The sequence below is a fragment of the Petaurus breviceps genome, unplaced genomic scaffold, assembly GCF_028583685.1.
Source record: "Petaurus breviceps papuanus isolate PSGF00001 unplaced genomic scaffold, PetGlider_PUasm1.0 91041, whole genome shotgun sequence".
Lineage (NCBI taxonomy): Eukaryota > Metazoa > Chordata > Mammalia > Diprotodontia > Petauridae > Petaurus > Petaurus breviceps.
This window is the reverse complement of record NW_027187400.1, coordinates 34,573,105-34,592,835: the sequence shown is the minus strand read 5'-3', so window position 1 is coordinate 34,592,835 and position 19,731 is coordinate 34,573,105. Positions and strand designations below refer to the sequence as shown.

The 19,731-nt window shown below is 42.9% G+C and overlaps 2 protein-coding genes across 2 annotated transcripts in view; both read left to right on the top strand.

Moving 5' to 3' along the window:
• Positions 1-19,731, top strand: part of PRDM16 (PR/SET domain 16) — a 657,978-nt gene that overhangs the window by 432,009 nt on the left and 206,238 nt on the right. The gene's annotated exons all lie outside the window — the stretch shown is intronic.
• On the top strand, positions 16,933-17,542 carry LOC138154495 (polyubiquitin). Its single transcript, XM_069079348.1, has one exon. It carries the CDS (start codon positions 17,008-17,010, stop codon positions 17,467-17,469), a length of 462 nt encoding a protein of 153 aa, XP_068935449.1. The 5' UTR covers positions 16,933-17,007; the 3' UTR covers positions 17,470-17,542.

The following is a 19,731-nucleotide window of genomic DNA, read 5'->3' as shown; positions in this document are numbered from 1 at the left end:
AGATGCCTTCTTATATTTCTTCTTTGAGTCCATCATAATTCACAGTATTTACAGTTAAAGTTGTATTTGTTGTTTTTCTGGTTCTGCTTAATTCACTCTGCATCAAGGCCTATAAATCTTCCTACGTTTCTCTGTATTTAGCATTTTTATCATTTCTTTTTGCAGAGTGGCAGTCTATTACATTCATGTACCATAACTTATTAAGCTACTAGTTTTTTTTTTCTTTACATGCAGGCCCATTTTATTTGGCTTTAAACATGGGCCAACATTTGTCATCATCATCATCATCACCATTACCATTATCATCAGTCATATAGTAATAATAACAACAGATCTTTATGTAATGTTTTAAGGTTTGAAAAATACTTGATAGACATGACCATACAAGTAGCAACAGCATTGGAAGCTAGGTCTTATTCAGTTAAATTCAAGTATCTATCTATCTATCTAGCTAGCCTTTTGGATGGGGGAAGTCAGGGTAATTGGGGTTAAGTGATTTGCCCAAAGTCACACAGCTAGTAAGTGTTAAGTGTCTGAGGCCAGATTTGAACTCAGGTTCTCCTGACTCCAGGGCTGGTGCTCTATTCACTGCGTCACCTAGCCACCCCTAAATTCAAGTATTTATTAAGTCCAAAGGTCTGAGTAATCATTCCCTGACTTATCAGCATTATTGGTCCAGATTTTCATACACCTGATTTACTTTAATTGAGGTGAACCTGTAGGTCCAAAGACTTTAGGCTTAGTGGAGGATCTTCCTCATGACTCTTGCCAGTCAACGGCAAGATTCCAAAAGCAGCAGCTGTAACCTCAACTTCTAGAGGGAGGTATGGAAGAAGTGAGATGGAGGTGGAGGAATGGGTAGATGTTTCACATCTGGCTAGACTCAGGAACCACTCAGAGTGGACTCTCTACTCAGCATTTTTGGACACTGGCATCTCTGTCCCAGGAGTAAGTCCATGAGTTGATCCCATAGCTCGTGACCTCAGCAGCAAGGGTAATGAATGGAAAGGTTGAGTCAACTCTCAGAGGATTGTTGCTTCTCAAGATGCCAAGCAGAGCTGACCCATTGGACCCTTTCATTTTCCCACCCAGGGGTATCATCAATATCCTACAGTCATCCAAGAGTCAGGAATAAACCAAGTCCTGTTTCTAGCACTTGAAACAGCAATGCATCTACGCAGATTAACCCACTCTCTTGACTCTATGTGCCCACCCCCCACCCTGAGCTCCCAGGAAGCCCTACACAAGTCCCCACATTGTTTACTTCTTCCTTTCACCAAGGACACATTCTGCCACAGATAGAAACACAAAGAGAGAGAAGACTGACCAGACAACATCTTCCTAGATATGGGATCTTGACCAGATCCCAGAAAGCTGGAGACCAGCCCATTGGACATATTCCATTTCCAATCCAGTGTTACCACCTTTCTGCATGGTGCTAGGAAAAATCTTGGTGTATCCACCATCCTCTCCATCCCATATCCCCTGGCACTTATGAGTCTTGCCCCATTTTTGCCAATAGCAGACTTATTTCTCACATCCCCTGACCTGGAATAGTGCTCCAAAACAGGGTGATTTGTGTCCTTTTTTATTCAATGACTCATTTTCCCTCCAGCCCTTCTCTTATTTTTAAATCATTTTTTCACCATGAGTCTTTGTACTCTCTGGTAATTAAGGGTTTTAGTCTTTGATCCAACCATGTTTTGATACCTTGGTATCTCTAGGTCAAGTATGACCCTTTGACTGAATCCAAACTTCACAGAACAGATCCCCTTATTAAGTAAAACTTGAATTCAGTCAAAAGGATGCACCCAAGGACCTAGAAGGCCACATATGGCCTTGAGGCTGCAGGTTCCCCACCTCTGGTCTGTCATTTTGTTGGTGAAAGTCATCTTTCTCTCCTGCAACCAATTATTGGCAAGAATTGACTAAATTCTTCTTATGTATCAGGCATTGTGCTAAGCACTAGAAGTATCCAGAAAAAGCAAAAATTTCTGCCCTCAAGGAGCTTATATTCTAAATGGAAGAGACAAATATGAACAACTAGATATAGACACAATATGTACATTCCTTCTATTGATATCTTGAGCTGCATTTGTCTTAGTATAGTTTTAGAGAATTGGTTGGAATAGGAAATTCCTCACCCTGGGGCCATCCCAGTGGTGGCTCACACCAAATGTAGCTAGGGCTGCCTCTGGTCAACAGATATATTCCATCCTGAAGCCATAGCTAGAGCTTTTCCTACTTGGCAGGACCTCATGGTGTTTGTGTCCTAGTAAGCTAGCCTTCAAGAGTCCAAGGTCATGGTACCATGAAGGAGAGTTTGACTTTCCATTGAAGATATCATTTGAGGTTGTAATATAAATGGATGGAAAAATGACTGGTTTTTGTCTCTATTCTAAGCCTCCAGAAGAATTCTTGAGATTTCTTTCCTCCCCACCCCACAACCTCTCAACCCCCATGAGGGTAGAAGAGACCAGTTGGGGAAGTTGCCAAATAGCATCATACCTTGAGACACTCGACATATCTGGGCCTCAGCTTCCTAATTGCTAACGTTTATAGTGTCTTAAGGTGTGCAAAGTGATTTATAAACACTATTTCATTTGGTCTCCACAACAAGCCCTGGGAGTTGGGCACTATTCCTCTCCCCATTTTACAGATAAAGAAACTCAGGCTTGGAGAGGTGTGTGTGTGTCTGTGTGTGTGATTTGTGGTGGCACGGTAGGTAGAATTCTGAGCTCAAATTCAGCCTCAGACACTTACTGACAGTAGGACCTTCCTTAAATATAAAATGGGGATGATAACAGCACCTGTCTCACAAAGTTGTTTTGAGAATTAAATGAGATAATATTTGTGAAGAGTTTAGCACAATATTTCTTGTTGTTTAGTCATTTTCAGTCATGTTTGACTCTTCATGACCCCATTTGTGATTCTCTTGGCAAAGAGACTAGAGTGATTTGTCATATCCTACTCCAGCTCATTTTACAGATGAGGAAACTGAAGCAAACAGGATCAAGTGACTTGCCTAGGGTCACACAGCTAGCAAATGTCTGAGGCCAAATCTGAACTCAGGGAAGCCAATCTTCCTGATTCTAGGCCTGCACCTAACTGCCCCTAGCACACCACCTAGCTGCTTCATGTAGAAGGAGCAATGTAAATAGTAATTATTATCATTGTGGCTGTCATAATTATTGTGATTGTATCACAGCTAGCAAACTTTGGAGATGGGATTTAAGCTTGGATTTTGACTCCAAGTATAGCATTTATTCCCATATCATGTTATCTTTTGATTCCCAAAAGGTAAGTTGAGATGATTCTCCAATGACTCAGCACATAATTATATATGTATACACACGTGTGTGTGCATGTATCAATATGTACACACATATGTGTATATGTATGTAGAGATATTTGTATGTATTACATAGAGTGATTGACCTGGAGTCAGGAGGACCTTGATTCAAATCTTGCTTCTTACTTTTATTAGGGGTGTGACCCTAGAGTAGTCACTTAATTTCTCCAGGCCTCAGTTTCCTCTTATGTAAAAAAGGGATATTGGACTTGATGACCACTCAGGTTCCTTCCACCTCTAAATAATTTTATGGCTTTTATTTTATTTTATCTTGCTCCAAAGGGAGGTCTTAATGGATAAGGCCTGAATCTGTGATTTCATTGATGTAGGACTCTCCTTTTAGGGAGAGAACTTCACCTTCTCTGAAACTGAAGTCTTAGCTAGTTGCATAGAGCCCTGAGGACTTGAGACTTGGCAGGCATCATCCAGGTGCCATCCAGGACTTCCTAGCTCCAAGAATAGTGGTTCTCTAGCCACTATGGCACCTCCATATGAATCTTAAATGAGATTACTATCCAGGGGAATAGGACCTCACAGCCTCTTCAAGATGTGGATCTACAGTCCACTAAACCTCACTGGGAAAGAGTTCTGACTACCATCTAGATTCATCTTAGGCTCCATCCCATTACTCATAGCTACAACCCTCCATAAACCTCAACAATTCCCTTGTCCAGGGTGGTGTTTCCACCCTTCAGATCTTTGCAAACAGCCATGACAACCCCCATCCTCTCCTTTGGCCACATTCTGTTCTCCTTGGTTTTCATCTTCCCTCCCAGTACGTAATTCCCTCCTGCCCTCTTAACAAGGATTTCCATTCCTCTGCTCTAACTTTCCTAGGAGTTGGATCCCATAGATACATTTGATCTAACCCATTCTGGTGGCTCCTCCATGGAATCTTCTTGGCTATGAGACATGCCCTGACCTGCAGATGGTGCCCCAGTCTAGGAGAGGAAGAGAAGGTGGGGAAGGGGTTAACTAGCTGCATGTACACCAAACAGGGAGACCAGAGCCCTGAGTCCTGTGCAGAAATTGGGCCCATCATTCCTACTAATGAAAACCAGATTGGCCCTGCAACAATCACTCCAGTGTTACAAGATACTGGGCCTGCTTGGAAAGAAGCATCTTTCTTGTTTTTCCTTAAAAAAAAAGTCCCTATGTGTCTCAGTTTGGTATTTTCCTTTCCCCCTCTTCTGGAAATACATGCAGGCAGCCAAGTTTGGGGAGTGCATCTTCCTTCAGGATTGAGGACAAGGGGTATTTTCTATCTCCCAAAGGGCTCTCTGGAAAGGGGACTTAGGAGGGAACATGGGGTCCCAACCTTTCCTCTATTTCACCACTGCTGTCTATAGACCACCTGGCTGCTGAAGGAATCCCTCTCAGCTAAGTAGCTCTCCAATGGCTGCAAGAGTCTGACAGGCTATAGGAATGGAAGCCAGTATCATTGTAATATTCTCAATGAAGTCTCAGAGGGGAGATGGGCTAGTAGCCAGGCCCCATCAGTGACTTTCCTCCAATTTCTGAGTTTCATCCATTATCCTTCTCTCCTGTTTTCTTCCTTTCCCCTCTCCTCATCTCTTCCTCCCCTCAACTCTCTCCTCTCCTCCTTACCTTCCCCTCCTCTTTCCTCTCCTTCCCTTCCTTCTTCCCCTTCCCCACCCTTTTGTTTTCCTTTTCTCTCCCTCCTGTTCCCCTCTCCTTTCTCTTTTTCTCCTCTTCCCTCTCTCTCTTGCCTCCTCTCTCCTCCCTTCTTCCCCTTTCCTCCCTCTTTCCCTTTCTCTTTCTCTTCATCCTTTCGTTCCTACCCTTCCCTTCTTCCCTCTCCCCTACCCCTTTCCTCCTCCTTATTTTTTCCTCTCCTCCTTTCTATTCTCTCCTCTTCTCTTTCCTTCCCATATTATTCCTTCTCTTCTTCTCTTCTCCTCTTCCCTTCTCTTTCCCTCTACTTTTTTCTCTTCTTTTCCTCCCTTTTCCTTCTGTTTAGTGGCAAAAAATAACATCAGTCATTTATATAGCACTTTAAGGCTTGCAAAGAAAGCACTTATTTGCTGGAAAGGGACCTCAGAGGTCATCTAATTCAATCCTCCCCCCCCCCCATTTATAGATTTGAAAACCAAAGCAAGTTAAATGACTTTCCCAAGATCACACAAGTAGTGAGAATTTCTAATTTCAGAGGCACTTTTCATTATTTCACTTATTAGACATTGGATGAGAATTCAGATTTCTCCCAACTTCCAAGACAAGGTAGGTATAGATTGCAAAGGAATGAATTTACTCCAGTTCCATTTCTTATGAAGCTACCCTTTCCCCAGTCCCTGGTGAAGTCTGAGTTGAGCATTTATTTCTACCACTAAAGCCTGGGTCTTAATCTTGCTTCCCTGACAGACAGAAAACGCTAGATGCCTCCATCATTGCCCTGTTGTTTGTCAGAGGTGAGGGTCAAGTACTGTTCCATCCAGCCATCCAAATGGAGTCTGGATTTCTTTGAGTAAAAATTATTGGGTGACATATTTGGTAGATTCAGCTGAATTTTGAGTCAGAGGGTCTCATTTCCAATCCTAGCTTGCGTTGTGACCTCAGGCAAGTCATTTACTCTCTCTGAGATCTGGTCTCCTCATCTCTAAAATTAAAGCATTGGACTAGTTCGTGGTTTCATGTTCTGAATCCAGGGATGTCATTCCACGTTTACTTGTTAGGAGTGACATGAAACTCTGTGTGTGTGTGTGTGTGTGTGTTTCCTTATGCCCCTTCGTGTTTGTACATCAGATACCATCCATTTGTCTAGTATAATATCAATTTTTCAAGGGCAGGAATTGTTACGTTACTGTCTTTGAATCTCCAGTGCTTAATATTGCTAGTAAGTAACAGTAAATATAAATATCTTATATAGTAGGAGCTTAATAAAACTATTTGTCAAATTGGGTTTAAACCATAAAAAAAAAGCAGATTTAGGTTTGATATCAGAAATAACTTCCTAACAGTTAAAGCTACATCAAAATAAAATGTGCTGCCTTGGGAGGTGATGGATTTCTCTTTGAAAGTCTTCAAAAAGAGGCTGAAGGACCATACATCAGGTCTGTTTTGGTGGGGATTCCTTTTTGGGTATGGGTTGCACTAAATGGTTACTAAGGTTTCTTCCAACTCTGAAAATTTTTGATTCTTTGAGTTGAATTAGATTCTATGAGATTCTGCCCAGAGCTCCAGCCTAGACATGTCCTGGATCTCTTTGAGAAACCCAGTAAACAACTTAAGGGCATCTAGCCCTCAACCTTAAAACCTCTAGTTTGTGGTGAGGCTTCCTTTTTATGCACCACCTCCTGCTGTGTTTTCCTGTGGATTGGTTGGACGCTATCCGTCTCTGGTTCTGTTATAGTCCTCATGCGATTCAGCCCCCAGTGAAACAGGTTTACCACATCTTCTGGATCTTCTCTTGTCCATCTTCTGAAGAGACCCAACTTCTTCAGAGGGGGCCTGTTGAATTTCACTGGCCCTGTAGTGTCTTTCGAAAATGTTTTGGAGGCCATCATCCAAAAAACGTGATTTTCCCAGAGCCCCCAATTTGAATTCAGCTAGTCTACCTCCGCACACACCCCCAACCTCCCACGCTTGCCAGATCAAATTTATTAACTAGGCAAACCAAGAGAGAGACTTCCAGAAATGTATCCTTCTCCGATATCTATCAACAGCCAAGTTGTTCTTCTCCAAAGGTTGGAATTTCAAACTTACACAAATATTCCGATGCTTTTGAAACACGGTCCAAAGAGACATTTATTTTGGCCCCTGCCATATTTTCCTTTTTATTGCTGTTATGAGATTCAACATTTTCCAGAAATAACTTCTGAAAAGTGCACATGGGTTGGAACATGTGTGATCTTAATATGTGGGAGGAAGCCTATTAAAATATAATATTAATAATGATGATGGCAATGATAGCAATCATCATAACACACAGTGTGCCCCCACCATGCGGATGACCTAAGCAATGAGTGCATTTCTCATCGTGAAAGGTTTCAGGCAGCGTCTGGGTTTATTTATCAAGGGGCCATCTTCCTTCCTGAAAGCTCAGAGCCCAGGCTCCAGGAAGGCACAAGCAGCCATGCTTTCCTCCGCGTCTCGGCTGTGAGCTAGAACAAGTCTAATGACCGGGGTTGTTATTCTGCATTCTCCTCACAGTGATTATATGATGAATAGGATGTGGTTACCGCTCGTCTGTTGTGCAGGACGCCTGCCCATTAGAGGTTAGACAGAAAGGGGAGGGAGCGATTGTTGCAATCTAATTTAACTGCTCGTGGTGGAAGGGGCTGGAGTGGGGAGGACCAGCCTGGGGTTCTGTTCGTCCATCCTTTGGAATCTCCAGCGTCCGATAGATGCTTGCCTGTAATTATTAGTCAGAACTGAACAAATGAGTCAGAAAGTTGAACGATTGGGTTGGGTTTCACGTCCAAATATTTCAAGTTGGATTTACCAGAAATCTTGGCCTAAAAAGTAGAGCTAGACAGAAAAACTCAGAGAATTTCCAGTTTTTCCAGGTTTCAGGTAGGTTAGGAATGGAAAAAAAAAAAAAGGAAGGCTTTCTTTCCCCCTCCATCACCAGTCCCTGCCTGTGCGGCTGCCTCCAACTCTTAACTAACCCAGTGAATGAGAAGGGGAAGAGGGCCATCCCAGCACTTCTGTACGGGGAAAAAAGACTACTCTATATGAAGATAGAAATAAACTGGACCAGGGTGCTTACTCCTTGAAACTGCAAGTCACTTTCTCTTCCTAGATCTCAGTTTCCTAATCTACAAAATGAAGGAGCTAGACTAGATGTCAAAGTGTCCTTCCAGCTCTATGATCTTGGACAAGCTACTTGACCTCTGTAGACCTCAGTTTCCCTATCTATAAAAATAAGGGTATTGTACCAGATGACATCCAAAGAAGGCTTCTTCCACCTCCAGATCCGTGATCAAAGAACTGTAAAAGGGGAAGGTTCTTCAGTGGCCATTTGATCTGGCCCCTATGACCAACTAGGTAGTAAAGAGGATAGAGCTTGGGGCCTGGAGTCAGGAAGCCCTGAGTTCAAATCTGTCCTCACCCTGGGCAAGCCACATAAACCTGTTTACCTTAGTTTCTTTATCTGTAAAATTATCTGGAGAAGGAAATTGCAAACCACTCCATTATCTTTGCCTAGAAATCCCCAAATGGGGTCATGAAGAGTTAGACACAACTGATTTGACTTAACAAAAATGACTCACTGAGCTTCCTTCTGGCTATACCCCATCAAAGAGTATCCTATTTCTGAAACTATCTATGTAACCTTGGATAATTCAGTTAATTTCCCTGGGCTTGAGTTTCCTCATATGTAAACTGAGAGAGTTGAGTAGAACATCTTCATCTTCCAACTATAAATCTATGATTCTATGCTTTTCCTAGGCCTTGGATTCTTCATCAGTAAAACAAGGGGGTTGGTGGGGCAGCTGGGTGGTGCAGTGAATAGAGCACAGACCTGAGTTCAAATCCGGCCTCAGACACTTAACACAAAACTAGCCCTGTGACCTTGAGCAAGTAACTTAACCCCAATTACCCTGCCCTCCCCCTTCCAAAAAGGAAGGAAAAAAAAGTTTAAAAAAAAACAAGGGGGTTAGCTTTCCAGATTGGGTTCCCTGATCCCAGAAATTAAAATGTGAATGGGCATTTTCAGCCAAGTTAAGGAGGGACCTGCAGCCAGTTTTTGTCCCTTAAGCCCCTCATTCCCCAGTGAATATAGTTTCAGGTTAGGGATTGGGCCTGTGATGATAGAGGACTCCCAGTAGAGGAAGCTTCCTGTTCTAATAATGCAGGACAGGATCCCCTTGGACTTTTAGTCTTTGGAGAATTGCTCAGAGCAGAGAAGTCAAACTCGCTGGTCTGGGCTCCAGAGTGTGGCCTCATTAGATTAAAATATGGTTGGGAAATGTTTAACAAAGCAAATAAAAATACAATGCAACATAGATAATGTCAATTTGTGGTTTTCTAAGGCAATCCTTAAGGGATTCCTTTGTATTTGCATTTAGTGTACTGAGACCTTAAGTGATTTGATTTGAGCCCCAAAGTCAAGGATGTCTGAAACAGGATTTGAACTCTATACTCACTGGCTTCCTGTTCACTCTGCTTCGCTTCGGATAATAAACTTGTGTAACCTTGTTCTCTTGCCCCTCTGCTCCCCCCACACCTTTTGAAATGGTTCAGGCCCAGTGGCATGTGTATTCAGAGCTGGGAGGGCATCCACCTCTCTGAAGAGGCTGTTCTGTTTAAACCCCTGCTTAGAGGCTGAATCTTTTCCCATTCATTCCTGTAACACTCCAAAATCTGCTGACCCAAGCCAAAACCTCTGGGCTCTCTTCTGCTCTCTGGGAGGAGTTAGGGATTTGTGAATGTGTGAAAGCCTTCGCTGCCAGTTATAACTGGAACGGAGCCTAGAGGAGCCCAAATCCTTCAGCAGAAAGGCTTGTAATACATTATCTCTGGAAGGGGCCCAGCTTTCAAAAACAGGAAGCATTAATAGGAATAAATGTGAGCACTATTAGCACTCCCAAAGTTACGATTTATGACCCTTTTTTTGGGGGGGTGGAGGGTAAAAACATTGTTTTGTTGCAGAATTTCTTCCGTTTGGATATAAAATGTAATTAATGAGTCACTGTCAGAGTAAGGGAAAGAAAATGTGGATGAGCCAGGATACTTCCACTGGTATCAGCTTACAGTGATGCTCTGTCCCACTGGGGGCACTCTGTTCTGTGGCCCCCACCCCCATGCCCATCCCCAGGAGCTTAGCTGTTTAGAAACCTAAATCTGCTCCCTGATAGAAAATAGGACCCCTTTGTGTGCTTTAGCTTAAATCTGAGCAAATAAACTTTGGTTGTGTGAGGAAGTTAGGACAGAGATCCTGGAAGCAAAAGGTCAAGTGTGAATGTCCAGGGTGTGGGCTCTCCTGGCTTCCAAGGAGAGGCTCGGGAGAAGGGGATGGTGACAGCACAAGGGAGGGAAGGATTAGTGGGGGATTACTGCATTACCCTCCCCACACACACTCTTCCACCAAGGAGTGAAAGCCTTGGTTGAGATGGTTACCAGGAGAAGCAAGGTGACTGTTTTCAGACCTTGGGTGAGGCTTCAGAGATGCTACCTTGGAAGGAATTGTCAATAATCAGAAGGTTCTCTCTCCCACAGAGGTGGGGCTTGGCTCCCTAGGCCAGTGTAAGTTGTTGTGGCATTTTGTTATAATGGCATTCACTACAGTGTTTCTAAATTTGTACCAAATTAACTCAGGAGGGAAGGGAAAAGGGGAGAGAAGAAGGAACAAAGGGAAAGAGAGGAAAGGGAAGAGAGAGACAAGGAAAGAAAAGAAAGTAGAGGAGGGAAGGAAGGAGTGCAGGAAGGGAGAGAAAAGAAAGGAACAAAGAAAGAGAAGGGGAAAAGAGGAAAACAATAAGAGAAAAATAAATAAAAAAGTAAAACAAAGAAGGAGAGAAGAAAATAAGTGAAACAATAAAAAGAAAGAAATAGAGAAAGGAGAAAGGATCTAAAGGGTTTGGAAGATGTGTTTGTTTATGTGGCTAATGAGCTGACCAAAAATAAAAAAGGAAAGGGAACCTACTGATGATTAAAGGCACTGGGGCAACACCAAGCTTTAACCCCCAACAGCCGTGACCCTCCTTATCTAGCTCTGACACACTCTAGAGCAGTGCTCCCCCCCCCAGGGTCTTTTTGGTTAGGAGAGAACGTTTCTGCCCCCGCCCCACCCCCAGTGGACTTCGCCCCCAAAGCCAGCTTGTTCTCAGAAAAGTGCTCTCCGACCCCCTCTTCCACCTCCACCTCCTCCATCTCCTCCTCCTTCTTCTCTTTTAATTCTTTGATCTTTTGGTTAGGGTTTAGTTGTTTCGTCTTTTGCAATTACCAGTCTGGAGGGAGGATGCCCCTGACCTGAAGCAGTGGTCTGGCAGACACGTGGGACAGGAAACGGGGAATTTATTTCAGCCTTCTCCCCTATTCATCCTGGGATAGATTACAACAGTAGCAGCTCCAACTGTCTTCATCCCCTATTTATGATAAAGCTACGGTAACATCGCCCAAGAAGAGAAATGTGCAGATTAGGGAGATCCGGTGGGAGATGGATTGGATGGATCCAAGTTATATCGTCTTGAAGGAAACCCTGCACAGAACCGTGAACTCAGAGCAGGGATCCCCTGCCATGAAGGGCAGGCAGCTGGGCTGGGCTCTCTTTTCTGAATATTAGAAAAATAAGATAGGCACATCTGTTAAAAGGAGAGGAGAGGGAATCCCTCCTCTCTCCCCTTTCATCTCTCTCCTTTTTCTCTCTTATTCTTCCCCTCATTTTTTCTCCATCTTTTTCTTCTCTTCCCCCTCCCTTGTGCTCACTTATTCTTTCTCTTTCACTTCTCTCCTCACCACTCTGTCCTTCATTTTTTCCTTCCCTTTCTCACCCTTTTCACCTCTCACTTTTTCATGCCTTTGCTCCTCCTTTCCTCTCTCTCTTTCTACTTTTCACCCCCTTTTTACCTTCTCTCCATCTAAGTTTCTTTCTCTCCCTTCCTCACTCCTTATCTCTTCTCTCCCTCACTTTGCTTTCTTTCTTTCTCCTGTTTTCTTCTCTCCCTTCCCTCCCCTCTCCCCTTTCTTCTCTCTCTCTCTCTCTCTCTCTCTCTCTCTCTCTCTCTCTCTCTCTCACACACACACACACACACTTTGTTGCATTCTTCTTCTTTCTAAGTTTTGAAAGTCCACAGGGCAACTCCTCCAGAGCCAGAATGAGTAAATCACCCTGCCATGACTACTTTGCAGAAGACTGGGGGATTTATATTTGAATTTCAGGAAGAGGGGAAAATCCATCATCCAGGAATGCTGCTGTATTGATAACTTTTAAAGTTTGCCTGAATTATTATTACAGAGAGGGAATATGGGGGGGGGGCAGGGAGAGTAGGGATGGTGAAGAGCTTGTCCCTGAAGGACCCTCAGATATATATAACTCATCATCAGTAAGATCCCTTCCAAAGCTGGAACTTTCTCTTTGTTCTAAGAGGAAATACTTACAAGTTGTTTTTGTTTGTTTGGTGGTACTTCAATAGACTCAGAACTAGAGACCAGCATGTATCCCTCCTGCAGGCTGAAGCCTGAGGACTTCCCCCACTCCCAATTGTCCCCTGCATTTGTCATCTCTCTGATTTACATGGAAACTGACAAGAAATCCCCCCATGAAGGAAAACTTGATCCCGTTCAGGCTCATTTCAAAGAGCTCCAATTTATAGCCTAACCGGTGCATTTATTTCTAATCATGCTTTAACTTTCCCTGAGCTACCAATAGGAGACCAGGTTCCCCCCAGGTCATCCTGATTTTTATTGATTAGAGGCTGCCCTGGCTCTGGGATAAGACAGGAGCCTGAGATGAATGGGGCGGGGGCGGGGGGGGGGCCCGAAGGGGGAAGCCAAGAGATGAGTCTTCGAAGTGACATTAGCCCTGCTGGTAGAATGTATCTGTGGATTTGAATGACATCTCAGGGGACAGTATCAGGCTTCCAAATTCCTTTCATCCATCAGATGAGAGAACAAGACTTGGCTTTCAGGAGGACAGGGGCTGGGTTTTTCTCCTGGAGTAAATGAGCTCAGACCACACAGATAAAGGACGTCTTCTGTTCCATTTAAAAATGTTTCAGGGAAGAATCATCTGTCACTGGGCTATGGGTCGGGGGGGCTCCTTTCAGCTCTGATTAAAGTAGAGAGTTCAGGACAACACTGGAGCTTTTGAAACCCTGGCCAATCCTTCTAGCCATCTTAACTTCCCCGGGCTTGCTTCACAGTCTCTGGACTTTAAAGCAAACAGCCCACTGTTCAGAAGCTGTGGGTAGCATTTTAATCCCACTCTGCGCCTTCTAGGGGAAAGGTGGGGGCTCTCTTATAGGTAGGGCAGCTTCACAAGGGTTCCTGCTGTCACCAGCCCACCACATTTCCCCTAAAAATAAGTTTGCTGCTGGTGTTTAATAAGAACCCAAGACAATGTAAGTTTCTGGAGGGCAGGGGTTTGTTTCATTTTTTGCCATTTTGTCCCCAGCACCAAACCCAGGACCAAGAACATAGGCTTAATAAATCCATCCATGCATCCATCCATCCATCCATCCATCCATCCATCCATCCATTCATTTGCATTTGATTAATCAACCAATATATTCAAAGCACTGTGTTTATGCACCAGGTAAGCAAGGACAAAAATGAATCAGTCCCTGCCCTCAATGAGCTTACATTCCACCAGGGAGGAAATAGATGAGAAAATACAATTTACATAATAAATACAAAGTAACAGGAGATGGGAGAGACTAACAAGTAGGGGATTCAGGAGAGGAATTTTGTAAGATATAGTATTTGAGCTGAAGCTTTAACGGAGCTAGGAAATCCAAAAGGGAGGAGTGAGGTAGGAGTGCCTTCTACTTAAGGGAGACAACTGATATGCAAAGGTGTGGAGACTGGGAATGAAGTGTTAGATATGTAGCAAGTAGGACAGTTGGACTAAAGGGAAATAATGTATGATCAACCTGGAAAGACAGGCTAGAACCAGACTGGAAGGGACTTTAAATGAGGATTTGGATTTTGTCCTGGAGGTAATAGGGAGTTCATGAAACTTCTTGAGCAGATGAGTGTAATGGAGACCTGTGTTTTAAAAATACCACTTTGGCAACTGTGTGGAAGATGGATTAGGAAAGTAAATGTTGCTGCTGTCTGTTGTGTGTGGTGTGGTGTGTGTGTGTGTGTGTGTGTTTAAAAGGACCCAGGAGAATATAAGCTCCTTGAGGGTAGGGTTACTCAATTCCTTGTTTTTCCTTTCCCAGTGCTGAGCACTCTGCCTGACTGCTTAATAAAATGCATGTTTTGGAGTCCAACCCTGGGTTCATAGGTCATAGATCTAGCGCTCAAGGGGGCCCCAGAGATCATCCCAGGCCAACTTCTTCATTTAATCAAAAAGGAAATAGATCTAGGTGAATCAATTTACCCAAAGTCACAAAGCTAGTAAATATCAGAGAAGCATTTTTTCCCTCAACATCATCGTCCTTCCTAGCTAGGGAACTGTGAGTCAGTCATTGACTCTTTCTAAGCTTCATCTGCAAAATAAGAGTGATAATACTTAGAACCCCCTACATCACTGAAATATTGTGAGAAAAGCCCTGAGGGACACTTAAAAAGTACTATTGAAATGTAAGGTGGTAGCAGCATCAGTAGCAAGAGTGCCATCTGTACCCACTCAGACAGCTTGTGGGTGAGCCTTCAATCTAAGGTGATGGTCCCTCCAAGCTTCTTGTTTTAAGTTCCTGCCTTCCCCTTCAGGTACCTTATTGAGGTTGGTCCCCAGGTTGAACACCAGGACAAAAGTACCCTGTAAGATGTTCCCTTTCCTTCTCATAGCATTAGAATTCTAGCTGGAAGGGACCTCACTAGCCATCTGATCCAACGCTTCTCTGACCTATGATGTACGTAAGGCATCCAACATCTCCTAAAGACCTCAGTAAAAGAAAAATCCACCACCTAGGGAGGGGACACCCTAAGGAATTTGGTTTTTTTGCTGACATCAAGCCTAGTTGACCTCTTTGCAGCTTCCACCCTAAATTTTACTGTACTTGGGAGTCTGGAAGACCTGGGATCAAATCTCACCCTTCAAACACTTACTGTGTCTAATCTTGGCAAGTCAGCCTCTCAGAGCCTTAGTTTACTCATCTCTAAAATGGAGCCAATAATAGTAGCATCTCTCTCAGGGTTTCTGTGAAAATCAAATGAAATAATAAATGTCAAATTCTCTGCACACCTTGAACTACTATATACACATTCTTATTCCTAATCCCTGGAGTCTGGCATTGAAAAGAAGACTCTAGATGTGAGCTGTCCAGGACAGAGCTCTTCCCTAGGTCTTGATCCTTTGCTCCTTTCAAGGCAGACTCAAATCAAATGTGTATGTTTTGGGGGAGAGAACATTTCTTAAGGCATGACTAAGTCCTTGGTGCGGTGAAGAGAGCCCTAAAGTTGGAGTTAGAGGACCTGGCTTTGGTGCCTACAGCCAGTAGAATCTAGGGCAAAGCACCTCTCTGGCTCTGAAAGAAACTTTAGGAGAGGTAGGGTTGTAGATAAATGACAGAAAGCAAATAGAGCTCAGAGGTCATCTAGTCCGAAAGCCAAGTTTACAGACGAGAAAACTGAAGCCCAGGATAGTTGAGTGATTTGTTTCAAAGCCAATGAAGAAGCAAGTGTCAGCAGTGGGATTTAAAACCAAGGTCACCTGGTTCTAAAGTCAGTAATCTGACGAACGTGCCACGTCAGTCCCACCCCCTCATGTGATAGATAAGGAAGCCAAAAACCCAAAGTGAAGGTATGTCTTGTGTGAGATCTCCCAGGTAGTGACAGAACTGGGTTTTGAACCCAGGTTCTTGATCATTCAATTCAGCCTCATGCTAAATATAACCAGCTTGGTCTACCGCCTTGTTGTCTGAACACTACCATAGGCACCCGGTTCCATCCCCATCTTCCCAAAAACATGATGCCCCATTTTCCTAGTATCATTTCATTTTTATGAAGACCCCCCAAAAGAGGTTCCCTAACCCCCCCAATGCCAGGCTAGTTAACTGGACCCTCCCCACTCCAGTTAAGATACATTTTCATCTCTCCAACTTGGGGCTCGTTAGTGGTTCCTGGCGCATTGCATTAACTAATTTGAGATCGAATTATCAAATTTGCTCATTGCTGCTAGCATTCACTTGAAACCTTACAATAAAGAAAGGCTTGAGAGGCACATGAAAGCTTTACCACCCACAGAGACCCCAAGACCTGTCCCTGGTGTATCGCAGCAAGGTTCGGAAAGGGTTTGGGGTAATTGCAGTCATGAGCTTCCTTTGATTGAAGAAAATTATACCCCGGTTTTTTACTACGAGTTTTTTTTTTTTCGTGTGTGTGGCTTTTTCTGAAATTATGTGGTGAAACTCAATTACAAGGGAAGACACAGAACTGCATTTTTAATAACTTTATTAAGAGGGCCTTGAAAGCACATTTCTGCTTTAAAAATCTTATCAGGGCTTTAAAAAGAAAACAGTTGTTCCTACTCCTAAAGACTTTTTTTCTTCTTCTTAAAAAAAAAAAACAATTATCTACTTCAAATGCATTTCTCTTCCCCATCCAACCCCATTTTCTTTTTCTTCTCCCTCACCAATGGTTTTAAACCAAGAAAAGGAAATTTCAAAGTTTAAGGAGAAAAAAATCTTAGATAATTAATTTTGAGCTTAAATAGAGTTTAGAAATCATTTAGTCCAATCCTGCCATTTAACAGATAAGGAAACTGCGTCCCAGATAAATGAAGTAACTTACTCAAAGTCACAGGTAGGTTGGATGAAAATGTTTCTTTTCAAGCTAATGGACTTTTCCAGTGTCTGACAGTCAAGGGCTGATATCCCATGAACTTCCTTTGGGGGAGGTTATTTCAATTACTATTTCTACTCTCCCCCATGCAAAAAAATGAATCAAAGATAACAATTAGACACCAGAAAAGATCAAAGCTTTCTCCCTACCCATGGTATTGAAAGAATTTTAACAGAGATCCGCCTAGGACAGGAGTTGACGCTGTTGTTCGTTGTGTGTGTCGCCGTTGCCACCACTTGACAATGCAGATCTTTGTGAAGACCTTGACTGGCAAGACCATCACCCTTGAAGTTGAACCCAGTGACACCATTGAGAATGTCAAGGCAAAGATCCAGGATAAAGAAGGCATCCCCCCAGACCAGCAGAGGTTGATCTTTGCCAGAAAGCAGCTGGAAGATGGACGCACCCTGTCTGACTACAACATCCAGAAAGAATCTACCCTGCACTTGGTCCTTCGTCTCAGAGGTGGGATGCAGATTTTTGTGAAGACCTTGACTGGCAAGACCATCACCCTTGAAGTGGAGCCCAGTGACACCATTGAGAATGTCAAGGCAAAGATCCAGGACAAAGAAGGCATCCCCCCAGACCAGCAGAGGTTGATCTTTGCAGGAAAGCAGCTGGAAGATGGGCGCACCCTGTCTGACTACAACATCCAGAAAGAATCCACTCTGCACTTGGTCCTGCGCTTGAGGGGAGGTGTCTAAATTCCCTCAAGTTTCTTTCAAGTTTTTGAGTAATTTCCCTGCACTTTTCTTTCAATAAAGTTGTTGCATTCCCCCCCCCAAAAAGAAAGAATTTTAACAATAAAAAACTGAACTCCCTGATAGTATGCTACCCAACTAACTTTTGGAAAAGTGCAACCATAAATGCAGGAAAAGGGGCTCTATAATTAATTAATTTGCATATTTTAAAAAAACTATAAATTAAAATTAAAATTTAAAAATATTTTTTTTAAATAATGATCTATAAAAGTAATCTATAAACTATAGACTACATATATAGAGAGACTATAATCTAGAAACTAAAAATTATAATCTATAAAATAATCTCACATTTGGAGACACACCCTGGAATTCTGATCAAGGGTGGACAGCTTAAACTCTCTTATTGAGAACCAGCAGCATTCAGAAGAAAGCAGAGACAAACAGCATGGTGTGTATAGTGGAAATGATAACTGCATCTGGTTTTAAGAGAGACCTAGACTTAAATACTCCTATTAATTTGTGATATTACCTGGTACAAGTCACTCAATCCCTCTGAATTTCCATCTGTAAAATGGGGCTAATAATTCCTGCAGCTGGCTTACTTCACAGAGTTGTGGTAGGAATGAATGAGATATGTTGTGTAAAATGTGCTTTGGAGACCTGAAAGCAGCTGTATTCAATTTAATTTACCAAACATTTATTAAGCACCTGCTATGAGCTAGACCCTATGTTTGGTGGCAGGAAAAAAAATTTAAACTTGACCTGGGATTTTATGGATTTGAGGAGCTCCGCAGTGGGGAAAGTCCTTCCACCAATTCAGATTGGCAACGTGTCTGCTCTTTTATAATATCAGAATGCATCCTAGACCACAGCAACTTCTGTGATTAGCTCAGCTTCACACAGCCAATATATGTCAGAAGCAAGACCTGAACCTGGTTCTCTCCGACTCTGAGACCAGCTCTCATACTATGGTGCTTCTCTGGGTGCTTAGGATACAAAGATTAAAAAGGGTGATGGTGCCTGCCCTCAGGAAGCTTACATTTTACTGTATCATTATTGCTATTCTTTCTTGACTCCAAGGCTATTTCCCCTAGAGCCCTAGAGAGGAATTATGGAAAGGTTCTAGTTAGGGCACAAGGGCTTCATAGGTTGTATTTATAGTATATAGCAAGCAGAAATTATGGATAATACCTCTTATTCTTTCTCGGGATTCAAGGAGAATCAAGGATGAAAACACAAAGAGGTTATAAAGGTCCATGTTTTCTTCTCAATCCCAAGAGTTGGGGCCATAGAGTTGGCCCAGACTTTAGGGACCATCTACTTCCTTCATTTGACAGGTGAGAAAACTGAAGGAAACCCAGAAAAAATGACACGCTCCCTATTCATTCCCAAACAGCTTCCTCCTGACCCTGTTGGTCCAAAATGTCAAATATGCAGTGGTCATGGGTGAACCAGATTAAAATGTCAGCAAAATAAATAAAAATATGGCAGAATGTAGTTAATGTGGTTTTCTAAGTCAATATGTGGTCCCAGGAATCCTTGTGTATGGTTGTGTGGCCCCTGTTTCTATGTGAGTTTGACACCCTGGAGTAAACGATCACCACCTGTGGCCCTGAACCAATGCTTTTGTATACAGTTGTGTCAAAGCCATACTTTCTCTCTCTCAATCCACACAGAAATACCTGCCACCTCTAGACCCAGAGGTCAGAAGGCCAACTTGAAAACCACCAGAGAAATCAAAATGTTGAAAATTGCCTAGACTCTACTTGGACTTTTTCTCCAAGAGATAATGCTTTTCTAGTAATAGGCAAAAAATAATTTATGTTTAGATGGCATCAAGCTTGTTGGCCGTGCATAGAATGAGATTACCTTCTCACCTCTGCATCATGGGGTCCCCAGCTTCCAAGGTTCAACTCAGGTACAACCTATTAGTAGAAATCTTTCCTGATCCCCTTGCTTACTAGTGATCTCTCCCACTTGGGTGACCCTGGGCAAGTCACTTCAACCTGTTTGCCTCAGTTTCCTCATCTGTAAAATGAGCTGGAGAAGGAAATGGCAAACCACTCCAGTTTCTTTGCCAAGAAAATCAATGTGTGTATGGGGTCACCAAGAGTAGGACATAGGTAAAAAATATTTGAACAACAATATAAGTGGTGCTGTCCACTAGAACTTAAACTTCTAAAGGTCATGGACATTTTGGGGGTTTTGTTGTTGGATCCCTAAAACCTAACACAGCATCAGCCGCCTAATACATGCTTAATA

Excerpts from the sequence above, each read along its gene's own strand:
- LOC138154495 (XM_069079348.1), top strand. The coding sequence starts at position 17,008 with ATGCAGATCTTTGTGAAGACCTTGACTGGCAAGACCATCACCCTTGAA.